The following is a 23,058-nucleotide window of genomic DNA, read 5'->3' on the forward strand; positions in this document are numbered from 1 at the left end:
CATCCTGCTGACATTGCCTTTCTTTCTAGCATATAATACTATGCCTGTCACACTGTCGATGTTTAATAAATGTGCTCTGCCTTATGTTTCTGTTTTTCGTTTCCCTCTCTTCCTCCCTCCTCTTCCTCGATCTTTCTAATTGCTTTCTGCAATCTTACTGTAAGCGTCACTATTTATTTCAGCTTTACCATCAACTCTCCCTTTTTGAGTTAATTATTATAGCACTTCACTTCCAAAAATGTGAGTCAATTAAATTACATACCTCTGTTACTACTGCAAATTTCTTGCCTAAGGGAATAGAACTAGAGGAATACAGGATGGGGCAGCTGAACCGGGATGACAAGCCAGATGTATTGATCCACTCTTTATTTTTCAGAACCCCATAGCAAGAAAAAGGAAAGACCTTATTGAGGAAGTCTCAAGAAAATTTCAGGAGCGGCAGTGATGTGGTGGAAAGTGTTCTGGAACTGGAATCAGTAGACCTACATTACAGTCCTATCTCTTATGCTCATCACCTGTGTGACCATAAACATAGTCCCCCAAGTCATTAAGAAAACTGGGGTGATGTTTATCTTGGAGTAATCATGTGACAACTCCCTAGCTTCTACCCCTTCAATACTTCTTGTAGCCAAAAGCCCAAAGAGGAAAACATGGTATAGTGCAAAGCAAAAGGGATCTTGAATAAACTAGGCTCAATTCCCATTATTGATTGGTAGATGTCTTAGAATCTACACTAGACTTGATTTCAAATCCTGCATCAAGGATTTACTGGCTGTGTAACTCTAAGCAAATCACTTGACTATTCTGTTTCATTTCTCTCATCTATTAGGTGAAGAGAATAATGACAACTAATTCACAGGATTGTTGTGAAGACCAAATGAAATGACATGTACAATGCCTTTCAGACCTTACGCTATATAAATATTAGCTCTTATTATGCTTACTATTTGTGTGACCAAAGGCAAATCACTTAAATTTTTGAGCCTCCCTTTCTACTTCATTAAAATATAAGGTTGGACTAGATGAAATCTGAAGTATCCTTCAACTTTAAACCTATGAGTTTATGAGTCAGTCATGTTGTTCCTATTTGTTATTTTTTGATCCACTGCAATATGGTATGAATTATTTACACAGGATTTTAATATTATCAAAGAAATTTATAAAAATCATCATATATAAACCTCATAAACTCTGTGGAGAGTACTATAATTTTTATTATACAAAAAAGGAAACTGAGAAGGTTCTCTCCAGACTTTTCCCTTTGGGAGATAATTTTGTCTTGAGGTCATTTGATTTTGGTTTGAATATTAACTAGAGGGAAATTAACAGGACCAAAATTAAATGCATCTTTCCTATGTAGACCAAGTAATCTCAAACAGAGAAAACATCTAAGTCACAGACTGATTCCTGATTCTTATCATATTTTTCCTACTTGCTTAATAGAGCATGCAAGATGCTTGCATATGGTACCACAATTGAGGTGAACAATAGACTTCCCTCTTTACCTAACTCCTGCCTCATATTTCCCACCCTCCCCCAGGCCTTTTTATTCTCTTTTCTTCTCACATCTTCAGGACACTCCCAATCCCTTTCATAACTCCCTCTTCTCCCTAATGCTATTTACCAACAGATCAAATATCTTCTAGAACTCCCTACTTCTAAGGCATCCCCTACATTTTCCTTCTGTGGCCTGGATATGGATTAGTTTGGAGCATCCCTAACACCCACCCATGGCCTCATTGTATGCCCTCCTGCCTGCTCCTCCCCCTCAACAGGGATGTTTTTGTTGTCCATAATCCTCAGCAGCCAGCCCGGTAACCAGATCCGGTCTCTAAATTCTACTACTCTTCCAGTCTCTGTTACTCCAACACCCTCTCAGGCTCCTGGAGGCAGGAAAATAGGAAGTTAACTTTTCTATCCCCAGGGCTTTATCATCTCCTTCATCAGAAGATAAAATTTCCATCCTTCCTTTACGTGTCCCTAGTCATTTCTTTCTTTAATCTTGGTACTCTGGGAGCCCCTAGGACTAGCCCAGGAGGGATGATAATGGGATCATTAAAATTTTGTTTTGGAACTTTTGCTTCTAAATAATTTCCCTATTCCTCATGTTCTTAATGTCCAAAGCCTGCCTTGTCTGGCTCATTATCTTTAAGTTTTCACAACTCAGGTCCTTTTCACTGTAGCCCTTTTTCAGTCACAAAAAAACTTGTAACCTGAATGTTATCCTCAAGGTGAATAATCTCTGCCAGGGTTATAATGTCCTAATTTTATATTTGAAATTTATGCTACTATGCCAATAATGCTACTACTTGCTGAGGCTTTCCCAAGTCTCTTTTCCTCTCCCAAATTTTGTGTGTGTGTTTGTGTTTTCAAACAGTGTCTAGAAGGAAAACATTTGTCCACTGTTGTCTAATTTAGGGGAGTGATTTTTAATGGGGAAAATAATAGGATTGGGAAAGGTTGTCAGGAAAAGTTAGAGAGTAGAGGAGTACTGTGCTAAATTGGTATGTGTGTATATTTGTGTAGCGGAATTTTGTGATCAGCCACAATAAATTGATGGTGCAGAAGCTTTAAGATTACTTAGGAAGAAACAAAGATTTGGCTTTTTGGAGCTTTAGTTACCTATCTATGAAATAAAAATCTTGGACTACATGACATTTCAGATGTGAAATCTTGGGATCCTAAACTGGGGAAGCCTCAATTGCTAAACAAATATGTTTAGACTTAATTTGGTAGGGGAGAAAAAGAAGCTAAAGTTTTTGATTAGGAATAATAATAATGCACGATCAATCAGATAATCAACCTACAGGCATTTATCAAGTACCTATTGTGTACCAGAAACTGCTATAAAGAGAAAATTGAAACAGTCTCTGCTTTTAAGAAGCTTAAATCTTATTTAGGGAAATGACATGTACATATACAAATAAATATGAGAAGATAGATGGACAGATAAGTAAATACATAAATACATAGATACATAGATATGGATGTTTTTTGGAGAAGGAATTTTATTCATTTATATGAATAAATTTCAAATAAGACACTACCTTTACCAAATAATGCACATAGTAAATACAAAATAATTTTCATGGATGGGGAGACAGGGATATAACAGGAGAGGCTTCTGTAGGAGCTGAGGCTGGAGATTAGTTTTGAAAGGAAGTAGGGATTTTACAAATCTGGGGGCAGAATAGATTTTTGGCATGGTAGATAACTACAATCACAACATAAATCTAGTAGCCAGTAAAGAACAGGTTGTCCCAGGAAAACACATAAGTGAGGGAGATCAGGAAGAAAGCTATTACAAGTAGAACTCTCAAGCAAACTCCATTTGCTGCCTCAGAAAGGAGGAAATACACAGTCATTATTTAAGTGGACATTTGTGAGGGAATTGAGCCAGACATTAGATTATAAATTCCTTGAGTACAGGAATCATTTCTGCTTTTTTCCCTAGTCCCAGCATTCAGAATAATAGCATAATAATAATAGTAAGCTTTTTGATTGACTGGTAAATTGACTGGTTGGTTTTCTAATTTCTTGCTTTTTTATCTTTAAATGTTCTGGTACAGAAAGGCCAGTTTCCTCATTGTCTTCATAAAAGACTATAATTTTTGCCTTCTCCACTTTGTTTAGACTTTCATCTGTTTGGAACTTCTATCTCCTTCACTTTGTCAAAGCAAATTCATTTTTAAAGGTCTTACATAATTGTACCCCACTTCTTCAATAGTTTTCTTGATCACTGGCCCAGAATAATTATTTTCTTATAGCCAATTCAATCTAATCAGACAGATGATTATTATGTATATATTATCTGGTTTGGTAGAGTTAATTTGCAATCTAGGAATGTCCCATGACGCTGACACCATAGATCTGATATCTATTCTATATTATTTACAACATTCTGTACTAAACTCTAGGAAAGAGGAACAAGAATAAGGAAAAGGAAAGGGAGAAGAAAAAATAATTCTTGTCCTTAGGGAGTTTATATTTGACTACTTATATGAATTTGTTGTGTACACATTATTTGTACAATCCATTTGGGAAATTAATCATTTGCTACATGGCATTATTTCTTCTTCCCTGTTTCAAATAAATGGCATATGCCTAGGCAAACTTAAAAGTCCTCAAGAGCAGGACTTCCATTCTCTCTTCTCTCTTACCCCAAATTCTCAGCATTGGGATGGGCATCCAAAAAGCTCAATAATGCATCATTCTACATTTTACACTATTGGATATCAGTCTTTAGTGTGTACATCTATTAATTGTAAATACTAAATGCATATTTTAAATTCAGTTGTGGCTTTATTTTTTCATAAATAAGTGATCAGACAGAGGAGAGGGTGGTACTTCCCTCTTGTACCTATTTCTATCCAATAAAATTCACTCATAGAAGGCTCTGCAAAAAGACCAAGTGCTCAAGAAAGTACCCATTGGATAGGGAACTTCTGTGTATTCCTTCCATTGCTAATTAACAATTTAGACCATTAAATATCAGAGTGATGAGTTGAACTAAAAGGTGGTCTCTGTTTGGATCCTTTAAGGTATCATCATCTACCACAACTAGAGCTGAGTTTGACTTCTTCACTAAAATCTAACTGTGTCATCCCAGGAAGCTAGAAGAAAAATCTCAGGATATCACACTGATAATGTAGTAGCTCCAGATCTAATGACCTTCATGGCTACAAAATTGTGATCTTCTTTTGATTGGAAAGGGAACGCAATGGTAGTAACTGAGGATAGTAAAGTCCATCTGTGCCCATATGTGATTGGACTCCTTCCAACCTTCCTCTTCTGAGGCTTCAGATTACAGTCTAAGGTCTCTGTGGTTGGGATTCTAGCTAGGCCTTGAAGTTCAGGATTAAACAATAAGACCCAGGGGAGACAGTTATGATTTTTGGTTTTATTTTTCTTGTTCCCTCTGCTACTCTCTCTTTTTATATACTTTATACTATATATTTATACACTATTCATCACTATATGCTTATGTAGTATAAATGGTATAAATATTTATCATTTGTGTTGTTTTATTTTCATAGCTGTACTTTCCCTTTGCTCTGTATTTCAGCTTCATGAAAAGTTCAATAAAATGTTCACAAATAACAATAATGTTTCATTTTCCAACAGCATCAAAATAATGTGTCTCTGGTATACATCTTTTTTCTCTTAATGTTATATTTTTATATCATAATCACTTTTGAATATATGCCTCCCAACTTCTCAACCCAGAAAGCCATTTCTTATTACAAAATAAGACAAAAAAAGAAAATTCAAACAAAAATTACCAGTGGATAAAACATTTTATACTTTATCAAATATTCCATATCCATTGTAAGGAAGAAAACAAGCATTTGTTAAGCACATATTATGTGCCTGGCACATATTTCCAAATACTATCTCATTCAATCATCACAAGAATTCTAGGAAGTATGTGCAAAGAATATCCCCTTTGTACACTGAGAAAACTGAGGCAGAGTAAGATCACAACAGCTAGCAAATATCTGAACCCCAATTTGAACTCAGCTTTTTCTAAGTCCAGACCCAGTACTTTATCTACTTCATAACCTGCCTAGTATAGTTTTCCACATCTACAATGTAGGAAGAAAGTTTCATTTTTTTTCACTGGGGCTAATCTTGCTCATTATCCTTATTCAGCTAACATCTATGGGTTTAGTTATTGAGTGGGAACAGACTATTGGTATGGGTTGCAGAGCTTGAGTTCATCTACTCCCAAAACATATTTACACACAAACACAACATTACAGATACTGTTTTAAGCAAAGAAGCTAAGGGGTTAAATGGAGGCAGATTGAGTTAACCTTGCACTCAGTTGGAATGATCTGGGATGTACTGTGAGCTCTTTCAACAAGAACATAAAAACAGATATGGAACTTTTATTCAGAGCTTCTAAGAGTCCAAGGGACTCCTTTGCTAACTGCTTTTGATCTACTACTACTACTACTACTACTACTACTACTATTTTTGGTAGTTTTTAGCATCATGAGCCAATTTTTAAGTGCTTTGAAAATTACTTTTAATTTGTAGTATTTGAATATATTTTTAGTAAGAAAATAATTATTTGAATCTTCAGTCTCTGAGTGATTATTGTGCCACTCTAGATTAGTGACCTGCACATCTATTTATATGTGTTACTGAAGATAAAAGATGAATATGAACAGGGGAGTCTGATGTTCCTGCTGAAGTTCAATATTCGTAGGTTTTTGGTGGGGTTACTTTGGGTCAACTCTGATTCTCAGCTTCTTCAGCTCAGGAACTCAATTTTTATCAACCTACCCAAGAGAAATGAGACTCAGAGGAAATGATTACTAAATTCACAAGAACCTGATCTGTTAACCAGACATCTTGTTATTAATTACACCAGGGATTCTGTATTTTCAGTGACCTGGTACAATTTCTTCTCCTGGGGAGATTTGGAAAATGATTGACTCACATAGCCTTCTTCATCTTTTTCTAAATCTATGTACTTAACTAAAGTCTATGGACATATCTTCTCCCCCTCTCCCTCCACTATTTAGTCTGCTATAACAACATTGTCTTAGAATGTTGAATAAGTAATAACCTATTTACATTAATTAAATTTTAGTACCAAAGGAATTCATTCACAGATTTTTTTCCTCAAAAACGATAAGAACTTTGACATCTAGGCAGACTCATTCATTCTAAATAGTTTTATATTGACTTGTCTTTCTTTTTAAAAATTTTATTATTTTACTTTAAATTTAAAAAATAATATAAGCATTTCCTTAACCTGGTAGAATAGAAAAAAAAGGCAATTATACATCAACTAGAAATCTATTATGTACAACTTGCTATTCTTTAAAAATATATCATATTGTCTGATTCTCTTTGTACAGCAAAATAACGGTTTGGTCATGTATACTTATTGTGTATCTAATTTATATTTTAATATATTTAACATCTACTGGTCATCCTGCCATCTGGGGGAGGGGGTGGAGGGTAAGAGGTGAAAAATTGGAACAAGAGGTTTGGCAATTGTTAATGCTGTAAAGTTACCCATGCATATAACCTGTAAATAAAAGGCTATTAAATAATATATATATATATATATATATGTATATCATATTATCTTGTGGCTTTTTTTCTTCTTTTGCTGCCCTCTGCCCTAGAGATGGCAATCATTAGAACCCACTTTTCCATACTTTCTCTTTTTTCCTCCTCACTTTTTACCACCCCACCCTAATCTGAAAGCCAACTGATTATATATCTATAATTATTTGGTATAATTATACCAAATTGTTTGTATACTTCCTGGTAAAGATTAACAGTGATCAAGACTTGAGCTCCTGGTTTGATTTTCAAAAATCATATCCACCTTGACTACTCTTAGTTGGTTAAAATAAAGGTGGCCTTCCATAAGCAGCTATACCTTAAAGCTGGAGATCAACATTCTTGGTGATAGATCACAGTGTCCAGAGCAGCACTGACCACTTAGCACATGCCTAGAGGTATTCTACCTATGCCATTGTTTCTGCACCATTTTTCAGGAGTTTGCTGCTAAGTATACTCCAAGAACTTCCTCTTTACTGATCCTGCCCAAGTCAGCCACCAATCACTCCTTTCAGCACCTCTACTTTGTCCTGACTGGAATCCCTGGACTAGAAAAAGAGTATTATTGGATGGCACTCCCACTGGGTTTCATCTATGCTATTGCCATCTTAGGCAATGGTATCATCATCTCTACCATCAAATCTGAAGCATCCCTGCACATCCCCATGTACTACTTTCTGTGCACGCTGGCACTTGCAGACCTGGGCTTGGCTCTCTGCACTTTACCATCCATGCTCGGAATCTTCTGGTTTGATTATAAAGTTATTGTCTTTGATGCTTGCCTGGTCCAGATGTACTTCATTCACACTTTTTCAGTCATCAAGTCTGGAGTGCTGGTGGCCATGGCCTTTGACCGAGTTGTAGCTATACAGAATCCGTTAAGATATGGCACTATCCTTACCAGTGGGGTAGACAAGGGCAGTATGTGTTATGTTTCCTGTGATCTGTCTCCTCAGGCGACTCCCTTTCTACTATTCCAATATGTACCTAAATAGGTATGGTTATTTATGTCTATATACACACTATACACAACTTACATATATGTTATATATGTATATGTGTACAAACAAATATATATTATAAGTATACATGCATATCCATACACATGTATATAGAGACAAATATTTTTCTCTTTCAATATATCTTATATAGGGAGAAATCTATAAATGTAGACTCAACCTATAGGGATTAAAAGAGGAGTAGAATTAGTGAAAGACAATTTCCTTTCAAGTAAAAGACAACCTTTATTAAAGACTCAAAAGTAAATAGGACTCGAGTATTATAATTACGGTTGCCTACTAAAGAACTGCAAAATTAGGTATGGAGAGAAGCAGAAAAAAAAAAAAGAATCATTAAGCACTTAATCTGTGCCAAGCATTGTGCTAAATGCTTTACAAATATTAATTCATTTCATGCTCATAATATCTTTGTGAGGTAGATGCTATTATTATCCTCATATTACAATGGAAGGAAACTGATGCAGTGTTAACCTGAATTGTTCAGAATCACAAATTACTAAGTGTCTAAATCTGAGTTTTTTAAAAAAAAATATTCCTTTCAATTCAAAATTCTCTCTTTTCCTTTATTACATCTTGACTTAACAAGAAATGTAATGTGCATTTTGCATATGAAGTCAAGCCAAACATTTGTCTACATCAGTCATATTGTTGGGGGAAAGTAAACAAAATAAAGTGGAAAAAATAAGCTTTAATCTGCAATCAGAATTCCTTTGTTCTTTGAAGATAGGCAATATTTTTCTTCATGAAGTCATTTGGAATTGTCTGAAGCTGGATTCGAACTCAGGCATTCCTGACTCAAAATCTAGCACCCTGTCTATTCTACCAACTCTCTAGAAGAGCTTGAGGGTACTTTCTAAAAATTGCTATTAGAAGTGAAAACAACTCCAGAAGCATCTCGTCCAATATTTTAATGGAATGACATATGCTCAGGGTTTAAACTGCTCTCTTGTCCTTCCCTGATCTGACTCCCCAAGGTTGAAGGAAGTAATTAAGTACTGCTATAGTTTCTAGGGCTCTTTAGGTCCTGGAAGGATAAAAAAAATTCCATGGGGAGGACATAGATTGACAATAAAATAAAACCTCCCACCTTATAGCTGTTTCTGGAAGAATGAGCCTCCTCAGAGAGCCAAGGGTTTTTTAGCTAGACTTTCCAAGCTGGCATTTAGTTCCAGTTCTGGACACCAAGTAAGCTACAAGGCATAGTTGCATCCAAGGTTGGATTAAAAAGTAGTGCAATTTCAACACTGACTTTAGTTGTGTATACAAATTCATTCTTCTTTTTCTTCCTTTGCCAAGAAATTTAATACCTTTGTTTTCTTCCCTCCCATCATCCAAATTTCTTTTCCAGAAAGACTATCTTCTCTTCCAGAGATTTTTCTAGCTTTGACTAGACACGAGACAAATCTTCTCTTTTCTCCTGCCATATTCAAGCTACCACCTTATCCCCAGAAAGAAGAATGGCAAGCCATGGATTTAATGTGAGTCTTCCTTCACCTTTCATGGAAGAATTAAGTATGTTAGAATATTACACTTATGAGAAGAATACTGTCTGGAGTCTCAGGATCTGTATTCACTCTATTTCATAGCATAAAAAATAGCATCTTAGATCTTTCTCTGCCATCAAGCAATTTTACTCTTTTTACAAGGCATCTAAATCAACAAATGGCTCTCAGATATCACTTAATCACACACTGTCATTGTCTGTGTCACCAAGCCACAGGGACAGTTGCATTTTGCATATGATCTCATTGTAAAATGATATCTCTTAAAGGAATTTTGGCTGGCAAAGGAATGTAATGGCAGACCTTCCTGATATTCCTCAAATCATGTTATATAAGTGACTAACACATAACACTAAAGGTTGGAATACATACACTATTTGATGATGGGCAAGTCACTTCATTGGTACCTTATTTTTCATCTCTAAAATGGAATTCTAGAATGAGATGATCTATAAATTCTCCTCCAGTTCTAGGGTTCTAAACCATCTATGATTATTTGATAAATTCTTCTTGCGCCACTTTGTTGGAGCAAAACTCTTTTACTTGAAGTTTCCCATATACAATATTATATCTTCCATCTCCATACTTTTGTACAAATTGTTTCCCAGACTCATAATAATATCCTGGATAATTTGAGCTTCTTGAGACCTTTACTTCCCATCAAGATTTAGCTAAAATGTCATCTCATGCTAGAATCTTTTCTTAATTTTCAGCTATTAAGCCCTGTTTTCAAAAAGTAAAAGTTAATGTATTTTACATTGGGATTTTCTTTACTTATCTGTATACATGATACTGTCACTCTGCTCCTAAATAATCTAAGTCCCTTGGGACAGATATTTTTATTGAAATTGATCATCAGTACTCTGAACACAAAGTCTTAACATCTAAGAGACATGCTATAAATATTTGTTGAGTTTAAGTGAATTGAGGGGAAGTAAAAAGAAGGTAATGGAATTGTGTCCTGCTGCCCTAGCTCCCACAATTTTTCTCATGCCTGAAAGTGGAAAGTTCTTCTCTAGGAATATGAAGTTTTCACTGCTAACCATACCAAGTAAGCAGTTTCATGTCCTTCTCCTCCTATTAATGATATGTAAGTGTGTTTTTCAGTTTGGGGGAGACTGTGGGAAGGGATTGAAGAAACCCAGAGAAAGACATCTGACTACCCTCAACTCACTAATGCATTGTGTAAATTTAAGCAAGTCTCCTGGCTTCTCTGATACTTTGAAAAATGATTTAAGAAACCATGCCCACCTGCTCAAGGTATAATTGTAAGACTAATAAAGGAATTGGTGTTCTGGTTCTTCTTTTAAAAAAAGAGAGCACTACTCAAATATATATATTTATAGATAAATTAACATGCAAACATGCCTTCCTAGATTTCTAGGGTACAATCTTTTCTTATCTCAGGAATATAGGGAATACTCCCAATTTTGTCCAGTATAATTGATTTGTAAGTAAATATTGGATCAATTCCTTTCTCCCTTATCTGATCCACACTTTTGGTAACTTCCATATGGAATTACCTATTGTTTACATTTCATATTGGGTTTTTTTTTGTACTGAATAACAAAGTTCATTAGTGAATCTTGTGCTTGTCAACAATGTCTGCATCAGCGTGTGTATGTGTTGGGATAGAGTGGGAGAAGGGGGGAAGGGGAGGCTGGGTAACCAATACAGCCAAAATGTAGAAAGTAGATATTTCAGTCTAGATGAGGATTTACTTTTTTCATTCCTTTTTTCTCCCCTTTCGTTTCTCTTTTCCCCTCCCTTCTCTTCCTTTCTCTTCCCCATTTCCTCCCTTTTCTTTTTTCCCTATTTCTTTTCTTCCCTTCCTCTTTCTTTCCTTTTCACTCTGCTTTGCTCACATAGAGATTTTGTTTTCTTTCCCGAAAAATAAAATTAAAAGGAATAGCTTTTTATTCTTAGTTTTTAAGTTGCCTGGTATCTATAAGTCTTTACTGACAAGGAAGAAAAACCAAATAGTAACAGTAAGAGAAAGCACGTACTTGGGAAATGAATTTAACTTGAGTGGAATGTTTGAGAAACTTGGGCAAGACCATAGCATCTTGTGAAAGGAGGAAAATCACTCAAGAGAGAACTAGCCATCTATAAATTAGTAGAAGTCAATCATTTAGATAATATGAAAGTTCCCTGATTTCTCCAAGGCTGGCACTTCCTTCTACTAACATTAGTAACATCCATTTCATATTTTTTGTGAGATTCTCATCCCATCTCATCTACCTATACTAAAATTAACTAAAAACCAGACAGGCAAAGAGCCAATGAGTGCTTTGCAGTAGTTTCTAAATTCAAGAAGCAAGTGTTGTTTCAATTAATTGTAGGATAGTTCAGATGTTGGGATTAGATTTGAGGGAAAATCAGCTGAAAGGAAGAGTTTAAGAATTTCAGAAAGTATGATATAGCACATAGAAAATTTTCTTTACCTGATTAAAGAAGGAATACTTTTATTTCCTGAGTTTCCCTCTCACCCCTCAGGTCAGAGGTGTCAGTTCTTATTTTGATCAAAACCTGGGTTGTTCTAAACCTTACATGGATAATCTAAATGCAGACTAATAACCAGATGTAGCATCCAAGAGTTCTAAAAGGTCTCAAGGTCAATGTTGTCAGTTAGTGTTCAGTCTCTACAAAAATTAGGTCTTATTTTGAGACTCCAATGCATTAAATAGATGTTTAGAGGATCCCCATTGATGATAAAACAAGAAGTTTCATTCATATAAGGCTTTTTGAGTGTAAGAGACTAATAGTTTCTGATGTACCTTGAGCTGAGCAGAGCATCTTATTGTTTCCAAGCACTTATTTTATATTTGGAGCCCTTCTATAAATACCACTGAAAAAGAAACTGATAAACAGTTATAGGAAGTACTCTCTAGGGATCACACAAATAATGAACTTCAGATATGGGTTTTCAATCCAACTCCTGTTACTCCAAAGCCAGGTCTCTTTTCATTGTACAATACTGAGAATAATCCTTCATGTGAAAAATAAATATCTAATGAAAGAGTGAAGTATCAGAAAGTAAAGAAAAATTAAAATGTTTATATTCCTATATGATGAAAGTATTAAGAAATTTATCACTACTAGGAAAGTCAGTGGAAGCCAGACACTGTGTTATCAACTGGATGAATAGTAAATAAGACTTTCCCGATCTTCAAATTCTTTATATACTATTGCACTAAATAACTTGTACATCCACAATTGTCCATATCTTCAAAATAATTCAGGGAAGAAGCAATAACAGACTAGTTGATCAATTAAGATCTAGTTCACTTGATTACTTCTCAGTGAAACTTACTTTTCCACATTCTTTCTCCTTTGTCCTCCTCACTTTTTACCACCCCACCAACCTGAAAGCTGACTGATTATATGTATAATTATTTGGTAAAATTTACTGTGTTTGTACACTTCCTGGTAAAGATGATTAACAGTCACCAGGATATGAGCTCTCTATGTGGTTTTCAAAAATCATACCTACCTTAACTACTCTTAACTTTTTAAAATAAAAGTGCCCTTCCATAAGCAGCTATACCTGGATGCTGGAGAACAACATTCTTGGTGACAGGTTACAGTGTCCAGAGCAACACTGAACACTTGACACATGCCCAGAAGTATTCTACCTATGCCCTTGTTTCTGCACCATTTTTCAGGAGATTGCTGCTGAGTATGCTCCAAGAACTTCCTCTTTACTGACCCTGCCCAAGTCAGCCACCAATCACTCCTTCTTTCAGCACCTCCACTTTGTCCTGACTGGAATCCCTGGACTAGAAAAAGAGTATTATTGGATGGCACTCCCACTGGGTTTCATCTATGCTATTGCCATCTTAGGCAATGGTATCATCATCTCTACCATCAAATCTGAAGCATCCCTTCACATCCCCATGTACTACTTCCTGTGCATGTTGGCACTTGCAGACCTGGGCTTGGCTCTCTGCACTTTGCCTTCCATGTTAGGAATCTTCTGGTTTGATTATAAAGTTATTGCCTTTGATGCTTGCCTGGTCCAGATGTACTTCATTCACACTTTTTCAGCCATTGAGTCTGGAGTGCTGGTGGCCATGGCCTTTGACCGAGTTGTAGCTATACGGAACCCGTTAAGGTATGGCACCATCCTTACCAGTGGGGTAGTTTGTAGAATAGGGGCAGCCATCCTTACAAGGGCAGTCTGTGTGGTCTTTCCTGTACCCTTTCTAATCAAGCGACTCCCTTTCTACCGTTCCAATATCCTGTCCCATTCCTTTTGTCTCCACCAGGATATCATGCGCCTTGCCTGTGCCAGCACCCGGGTCAATAGCCTTTATGGTCTTATTGCTGTTATTTTCACTAAAGGTTCAGATTCACTCTCTATCCTCCTTTCCTATGCATTTATCCTAAGCACAGTATTGTCTATTGCCTCTGGAGAGGGTCGACTAAAAGCACTCAACACTTGTGTTTCCCATATCTGTGCTGTGCTTATCTTCTATGTGCCACTCATTGGTGTTTCTGTTATTCATCGCTTTGGGAAGCATCTATCTCCTCTAACTCATGCCCTTATGGCCAATGCCTACCTCCTTGTTCCTCCTGTGTTAAACCCCATAGTTTATACTGTAAAGACCAAAGAGATCAGAAGGAAGATTATCCAAATATTTACTCGGAGAAAGATCACTGTACAGGTTTAGGGCCATTCCTGCAAAGAATAAGGGAAGAGAGATTTCCACTCTTATAAACAACAATTTTGACTGTCAAGAATAAAGGTTTTTTATTTTTCTCACATATGTTATTGCATGATTTCTATGGGAGTGGAGACAATCAACAATCAATCAAAAGGCATTTATTAATTGTTTTTTTTTCTTTACCAAGGCACTATGTTAGTTCTTGAGGTTGTAAAAGAAAAAAAAAAAATTCTTTGTCCTCAAGGAGCTTGCATTTTATGAAGGGTAGACAAAATGTACACGTGTCAAATTAAAAAAATAATAAATGTTCAGTAAATATTAGAGTTAGGCTGTAGGTATTTTCTGTTCATAAGTTAACACCTGAATTGATCCTTGAAGAAAACAAGGAATTATAAGAAAATGGACACGAGGAACAAGAAGATTATAGATATTGTTTGTGTGTATGAGAGTGTATGTCTATGTGGATGTGTGTGTATGTGTGGATGTATGCAAGGGTGAGAGAGAGAGAGAGACAGAGAGGCAGAGAGAGACAGAGAGACAGAGAGACAAAGAGACAGAGAGAGAAAGAAAGAGAGACAGAAATAGAAAAACAATGAGACAGATAGCTCTCACTTAAAACGTGTATGTTTTGTGGAGGAAGACATGAAGGGAATAAATTTCTCTTTTCTTTTCACTTAGTAGGACAAAGTAAAAGAAACCCAACACCCTCATTGTTGAGGGATATGGCCACCCTTCTCATTCATTAGGGATAGGGCAGTTTCTATTCTGTAAGAAAAAATCACAAATGAGACTATTATATGCATATTTGGTTAACTTAAAAAGAAACTTTATTTCATTACTGGTGTGAATTTCTACTGTTTCCCCAGATTTATTTGAATAATGGAAGGGCTTCTTAAACTTCTGATCAATCATAAAATCCTAGAGCTGGAAAAGATCATAGCAAACATGTAATCACAAAACCATACTTCTTTCATATGGGATCTTGCAACTGAATGTAAGAGTTAAGAAATTATGGTTTATCATCAGTGAATGTTTGATTTGTATACCTATTGCATATACTTATATGCCCTAGGTCATGTAAAAATTTCTTTGGTGAAAAGGAGTTATAAGTGGAAAAAGTTTAGGAAGCCCTGCTCTTGGGGATATAACCTATGCACATTAGAAAATAAAAATTCCATTTGGGCTGGAGAAGTTGAGGAAAATTTCATGGATGGCCTGTTTGAGCTCACTTTCCTTTTTACCTATTCCTTACTCTGTTCTTGGAACTTCAATTCCTTTTCCTTCACCCTTAAATTTTTCTCTGGCTCTTCTGCCCTTGGTCAGCTCTCATTTCCATCCTGCTAACTTTTAATGTTAGGTAACTCCAGCCATCTATTTACTTTATTCTTACTTCAGAATTTTAGAACAGTAACATTGCTGACATTCCACATTAAAGTCCTTTGAACACCTTAGACCCATATTTCCATTGCTGTCTATAGTTTCACTTTCATTTTTCAGGAATTTGCTGGTCACCTTAAATTGATTCTCAAAAGCCAATTTTTAAATTTTTCAGTGTGAACCCTTGTACATTGTAAGTTAGGAAACCATAAAAAACGGAACTTGATATATTTTATTTATTGTTTAGATTTGAGAGAACAAGAAGCAAAAATTTAATGAGGTGAATTAAATGTGTGTTGAACTCTTTTGGAGAGAAAGTTGCACATTTTCCGGCTCCACTGTGCCTATTTTTCTAGAGCATAGGAATTATATCACATACTTATGTACCCCTAAAAACCAAAAAAACCAAAAAAAACAAATCCTAATTTTCTCCAATTTTCCCTCTTTAATTCATAATACTTCCAGTCTGTTTGTCCATTCTTATTTTTCCAGGACAGAAAAATCATAACAATGCCTTATATACCCCCTAAAACATTAGAAAAAACAAGCAAACATAATTTTCCCTTACTTCCCTCCTTTAATTCTTAACACCACCCAATGAGGCCTTGAATTGGAGAGTTATCTTTGACTCTTCTCTAATTAATTGACAAATCTTCACTAATCCTGAATAAGAGAATTTTCAGTCTGGATTTGAATATCTCCAATGATCAGTAGTTTACTATCTCGTAAACCAAGCTGTTCCATTTGGAGGCAATATAATACTTAAGAAATTTTATTTTATATGGAAATTGCAATCTTCCTGCCTGTTACTTTCATACTTCTGCATTTTGTTCCTAGTCCTGTCTTATTGGCATAGGTGGGATAAAATCTTTCCAGTCTTGAAATTTATGTTTCATCAAATGTTCTAGATGAGAAAACTTCTTTACCAATGCATATCTGTACCTTCTCTGCCCATACAGCCTGAAAGTGCTCCCCAGAGCATGGAGGGGTAGAATATAAACCCACCTCTTTTTGATTTTGGTACCAGTTCTCTACTCAGCTTTTTTTTGACACTATAGAACAAGGCTCCTCAAACTTTTTAAATAGGGGGCCAGCTCACTGTCCCTCAGACTGTTGGAGGGCTGGACTATAGTAAAAACAAAAACTTTGTTTTGTGGGCCTTTTAATAAAGAAACTTCATAGCCCTGGGTGAGGGGGATAAACATCCTCAGCTGCTGCATCTGGCCCGCAGGCCGTAGTTTGAGGACCCTGCTATAGAACATCGAGGCCTGGAGTTAGGAAGACCTGAATTAAAATCAGTCCTTTGGCATCAGTTGTATCCTCCTAGATAAATCATTTAAACCTCTATTTGTTTCAGTTTCCTCTCTGATAAAATCAAAATAACAACAGCATCTACATCACAGAGTTGTTATGAGAATCAATTGAGATAATATTTGTAAAGTTTTTATCCCAGTAGTTAGCACATTATAGACACTAAATAAATGCTTATTTCTATCCCCATTAAACCAGAAATGCTTTCTTAATACATGTTTTTTCTTTCATCCATTCACTTATCTATTCATTCATTCACCTATTCAGCAAGCTGTGATTCTATTAACTTTTTTGATTTCCACATACTTTTTGAATCATGGATGGAGAATTAATTTTTAAATAGTCAATTTAAACATCTAAAGATAATGCAAACATTCAAATCTTATAGAATATCATTAATACTTGTCATTCCCAAACAAATCTTTAATAGATTTATACTATTTGAAAAATTGTTTCCTTATTGATAAAATTTAAACCATTAAAAGGCATTTCATAAGTGCCTATTGTTATGAAAGAAATAAGAATAATGATACCATTTCTGTATTCATAGAGTTGATCAACTGTCAGAAGACCATATTTTAAATACAGAACAAAGTAATAATACAAAAGAAGTTTGAACAAAATACTATGTGAATAAGGTCAACAGAGGAATAAATATACCTTTAAAAAAGACCATTTTACCAGCATCTACAAAACCAGATTTTTTCATTGTCCACTTTTCTGTTTGTGTCCTTTGGTCTCAGGAGATTTTAATCTAAAAGTACATAAGAATAAAACATTTTTATTCTTCTCTACTTTTGAATATTTTTTTAAACCTTAACTGATTTCACTCCTCCAATTCTAAAAAGAGAACCAAGAAAAATTCATATCATAGGTGGTCTTTGATCTGGTTCTTAAATAATGAGCAGGATATCAATATGAAAAAATGAGGCAGGACATGCTTACTGAAGAGAGTGATGAACAAAAACATGGAGCTGTGAAAGCATGGTATGTGATTGAGATGAGGAGTAATCAGGTGGTAGTTTTTAGTTCTTACAGAAGAAAATGGTTTCTTATTCTTTACTTTTACTGAGTTTAATGAATACATGAAAGCTGACTTTTATGATCACATCTAGCCCTTCAACAAAAGCAAGTGAACAAAGGTAAAGAGAAAAAAGATCACTTTACCAGTAACTACAAAACCAGATTTTTTTCATTGTCCACTTTTCTGTTTGTGTCCTTTGGTCTCAGGAGATTTTAATCTAAAAGTACATAAGAATAAAACATTTTTATTCTTCTCTACTCTTGAATATTTTTTAAACCTTAACTGATTTCACTCCTCCAATTCTAAAAAGAGAACCAAGAATTACAGCATAGAGTACATTTCCCAGCAATGATAGGTAATTATTTGTTGACCCTATGCCAATATAATTCATAACAAGGAGTTCACAAGTCAGATCACTGGTCCATGAGATTCAACACTGAAAGCCTTTGAGATATAATCTAGTTAAATTATTTTATTTTATTTTGCCCAAGATTATATAAAGTGTAAGAAGAAAAATTAGAATTCAAATCTAGATTTTTTGATTCCAAATTAAGTAAACATTTCCCTCTGTCAGTTAAAATTCAAATATTTTATTAATTCAAGAAAGAATATAGAAGGTATTCATGAAGCTTATATCCAACTTAGTGTAAGTATATATGAAAATGTACCTTGCATACATATACATATTTGTATACATCCACATAAACATATATTATACATCCTATACATACATGTAGGTATGTATATAAATATGAGTTCATATAAACATTCACACATATATACTATCTATATGTACATATAGATAGATATATACGCTGGATTTGGAATCAGAATTTTTTTGGTAAATTCCAACTTTTCTACTTAGTAAAAGTATATCACTTCACTTTTCATTTTCTCAATTTGCTAATTAATTCAAGTGAAATAATAATTCTTATTCTGTCTGCTTCACAAGATTATTGGGGTTCTTCAAGCACAGAATGGATAATCTTTTCAGAGATATTCTTGACAAGATTTATGCTTTGGGCATTAGTTAACCTAAATAACTAGATAATAATTCTTTCAACTGTAGGAATATATAGATCTATGAAAATCACATGGAAGCACGTATGTGGAAGAACCTTATAATCATGAAATGATATGAAATGCTATGATATCAAGATGACATATAATTTATCCTCACTTTTGGTAGTAATCTACATACCCTCTTCCTCTCCCCCCACAATGGTAAGGAAACTGTAGTGGTCTCAGTATTATTTACTAGCAATATCTAGGGACCATTAGGTAGCACAAGACCTGGAGTCTGGTGTGAGAACTTTACTAGAGGAGTGACCTTGGAAATTCACTTAATCTGTGTCATAATTTCCTCAAATTTAAAATGGATATCACAACAGCACCTGCTTTGCAGGGATGGAGTGAAGATCATTTGTAAGACACTTAGTTCAATACCTAGTACATGTAGGTATTCTATAAATGATATTAATGTTTATCCTCCTTACCCTCCTGACTTGGATATTTTCACTTCATTTCTTCTCTTATTAAGTCCTGACTTTTCTCCTAAAGAATATTTGGACTATTCTCTTACGAATCTGCTTAGTTTTTATACTGTAGATGATAGGGTTAAGCACAGGTGGGAGTAACAGGTACACATTGGCCATCACTGTATGTATAATGGGCGATAGGTGCTTTCCAAAGCGGTGGATCATGGTAGCACCAATAAAGGGTATGTATAAGAGCAACAAAGCACAAATGTGAGAGAAGCAGGTATTGAAGGCTTTGAGTCTCTCAGCCCATGAAGCAATGCCCAGCACAGTCTTCAAGATGAGCACATAAGAAAAGAGAATGATAAGGACATCCAACCCCAAAGTTAAGATGACAACAATAAGGCCATAAAGACTATTGACACGTGTGCTAGCACAAGCAAGTCGCATGATATCCTGGTGAAGACAATAAGAGTGGGAGAGGACATTAGAGCGGCAGAAAGGCAGTCTCTTAATAAGAAAGGGCACAGGAAAGACTACACAGACAGCACGGGCAAGGACTGCTACTCCAATCTTGCCAATGACCCCAGAGGTGAGAATGGAAGTATAACGCAATGGATCCCGAATGGCTACAAAGCGATCAAAGGCCATGGACACCAATACTCCAGATTCCATGATTCCAAATACATGTATAAAGAACATCTGAGTGATACAGTTATCAAAAGGGATTTCAGGAGCATTGAACCAGAAAATGCTGAGCATTGTGGGCAGGGTAGACACACAGAGACCCACATCAGTCAGTGCCAAAATGGAGAGGAAATAGTACATGGGCTCATGGAGGCTGCTATCGATCTTAATAATGGATAAGATGGTTCCATTGCCAAGAAGAGTGAGGGTGTATAGTATTCCTAAGGAGAATGCCATCCAGGGGTTCTTCTCTGGCATTCCTGGTATCCCTGTCAGCAAAAAACTATGATGATTGAGAGAAGTATTCAGTGTAAACATGGTATCACCAGCAGGGGATTTTGTTGCTTAGAAGACAGCTCCTGAAATGAAAGAACATTCTGTTGTTAATTAGGTAGAAAGGAACAGTTTGATCAGGGAAGAAGGGGAACAGAGACAAGGTTTTTTTTTTTTTTTTTTAACCCTGATTTTACATCTTATTTCCTTGAGTGTCTCATATATGACAACTATCTTTCGTGGTTCTGGTTTGTCTGAAATGAGGATACAAATAGAAAAACAGTATCCTTAAGACTTAATATTCAATAAGAATTTATTACTTGATAAAAACTTTTTGGGACAACTGGAAAGCAACAAGGCAGAAACTGGATATAGACCAATATCTTACATTATTTACCAAGATTAGGTAAAAATGCTCATATGGCCTGGATATAAATAGATATTTTAAAAGAAAATTAGAACATGGAACCTATTTTTATTAGATTCATAAATTTGCAAACAGTTTATGAATAGGGAATGTTAGGTATAAAATGAATAAATTTGATTATATTAAACTAAAAAGGGTTTGTGCAAACCAAATGAATGTAGCCAAGACTTGAAGAAAAGCAGACAATTGGGAGGGGGGATTTGTGAATAGTTTCTTAAATAAATCTAAATTATATAAATAATTTTGTCAAATCTATAATTATATGTCATTCCCCAATTAATAAATTATCAAAGGATATGAACAAATACTTTTCAGATGAGAAAATCAAAAAAATTTATAACCATATGAAAAAATGCTCTAAATCATTATTGATTAGAAAAATACAAATTAAAACAACTTTGAGATATATTGTATACCTACCAGATTGACTAAAATGATAAAAAGGGGACAAATGTTGGAAGGGATGTGAACAAATTGGGATAGTAATACATTGTTGGTAAAATTGTGACCTAAAACTAATCTGAAATTGTGACCAGAGTTATTAAACTGCTTATACCCTTTGACCCAGAAATAGACTACTTGTTTATTTTCAGAGATGATTAGGGAAAAAGGAAAATAACATATATATTTTAAAATGTTTATAGTAACTCTCTCTGTGATGGCAAAGATTTGGAAATTGCAGAAATGCCCATCAATTGGGCAAGTAGTAGTATGTGATTGTGTGGAATAACATTGTATTATAAGAAAGTTAAATGATTTTAGAAAAAAAATGGAAATGCTTGTATGAAAAAATGAAGCATAAAAGAGCATAACCAAAAGCCATTGTCTACAGTAACAATAATATTGTTGTAAAAACAACTGTGAGGTAATGAGTTCTTTTGACTCATAAATATCCAAATTTAAGATAAAGGATATAGGAAGAAAAATACTTTCTGCATCTAGAGAAAAAACTGCTTAAATGGAGTATGTATAGAATAATTTACAATATATGTAAATATATATCTATGTGTGTCTACACATATTATGTGTTTATATACACACATACATTCATATATATATATATATATATATTTTTTTTTTTTACTCACACAGGGCAAGTGCTCATAAGATGGTCAGAAAAGGCAATACAAGAATAGTCTCAAGGCATCTCTTAAGAACTTTAGATTCAATTGTCTGATATGGGAGACACTGACATGGAACTGCCCAGCATGATGTGTCCTCATAAGAGAAGATGCTGTGCTCTATGAGCAAAACAGAATTGATTTAGCTGAAAAGAAATGTGAGATGTGTAGTTAGAAGAGCCACCACAAATGTTCTTATGGACTGTGTCCAACCTGTGGCAGAGCAGTATGACCTCATGTTAGTTAATCTGATGAACCACAGTCAGACACACTGTAACTCCACTCTAACATAGTGATGTCAATTTGGTCCTCTTGAAAAACGAAGGACAACAACAAACCAATCTACCAACCACATGGTGATTATTTCTAGGGCAGGAGGAGGGGAGGAAAGGAAAAAGGCATGTACTGTTATTACATAATCTGTGTGATAATTCTGTTGTATATTTGAAAGAGATAGCATGTTGTGCATAGTAGATTTGCTATTTCATTTGCAATCATCTTTTTGATTGTACTATGTTATGAAAATGCTTATATTATTATAAAACAAAGAAAAAAAGTTAAGTAGCTCTTGGAATCCAGACACAAGGACTTGGATATTTAAGTCTGAGGGACACTATTATTTCCATATTTGTTTCTGCAGTTTAAAAGTTGTCAGAGAAATAGCAAAAGCAATAGGGAAAATTCCTAGTAATTTTGAAGTGTGTCATACTAGGGCAACCGTCTCTCAAATTACCATTCCCCGTGAAATACAATCTCTACAACACAACTAAATTTATACTCATGAAAATTTCCTAAGCACATAACGCATAATAATAGACAAAATTATTCCCCATATATCTATTTACATATGATAATTGATTAAAAGATTCAAATAAGGGCAACTAGGTAGTGCAGTAGATAGAGCACCAGTCCTGAAGTAAGGAGAACCTGAGTTCAAATCTGATCTTGCTTCCTAGCTGTGTGGCCCTGGCCAAATCACTTTACCCCAATTGCCTCAGGAAAAAACAAATTCAAATATACACTGATTTACAGACATTTATATGTGTGAACATAAACACAGTTATTCATCTGTAAATGTTATATTGC

General features: G+C 35.0%; 2 protein-coding genes across 2 annotated transcripts; one reads left to right on the forward strand and one right to left on the reverse strand.

Annotated features, from left to right (window-relative positions):
• Positions 1-317: 317 nt before the first annotated feature.
• Positions 318-14,991, forward strand: LOC100924387 (olfactory receptor 51H1-like). The gene is made up of 4 exons (XM_031961473.1): positions 318-350; positions 7,524-7,994; positions 13,273-14,244; positions 14,959-14,991. The coding sequence occupies exons 1-4, from the start codon at positions 318-320 to the stop codon at positions 14,989-14,991; spliced, it is 1,509 nt and encodes a 502-aa protein (XP_031817333.1).
• Positions 14,992-18,807: 3,816 nt separating this feature from the next.
• Positions 18,808-20,568, reverse strand: LOC100924124 (olfactory receptor 51H1-like). Its single transcript, XM_003764760.4, has one exon. It carries the CDS (start codon positions 20,467-20,469, stop codon positions 19,522-19,524), a length of 948 nt encoding a protein of 315 aa, XP_003764808.3. The 5' UTR covers positions 20,470-20,568; the 3' UTR covers positions 18,808-19,521.
• Positions 20,569-23,058: the final 2,490 nt, after the last annotated feature.

Source organism: Sarcophilus harrisii, chromosome 3, assembly GCF_902635505.1.
Source record: "Sarcophilus harrisii chromosome 3, mSarHar1.11, whole genome shotgun sequence".
Taxonomy (NCBI): Eukaryota; Metazoa; Chordata; class Mammalia; order Dasyuromorphia; family Dasyuridae; genus Sarcophilus; species Sarcophilus harrisii.

Excerpts from the sequence above, each read along its gene's own strand:
- LOC100924387 (XM_031961473.1), top strand. The coding sequence starts at position 318 with ATGGGGCAGCTGAACCGGGATGACAAGCCAGAT. Across the intron at positions 351-7,523 it reads ACCGGGATGACAAGCCAGAT|GAGTTTGCTGCTAAGTATAC; the intron begins GTATTGATCCAC and ends ACCATTTTTCAG. Across the intron at positions 7,995-13,272 it reads GCACTATCCTTACCAGTGGG|GAGATTGCTGCTGAGTATGC; the intron begins GTAGACAAGGGC and ends ACCATTTTTCAG.
- LOC100924124 (XM_003764760.4), bottom strand. The coding sequence starts at position 20,469 with ATGTTTACACTGAATACTTCTCTCAATCATCATAGTTTTTTGCTGACA.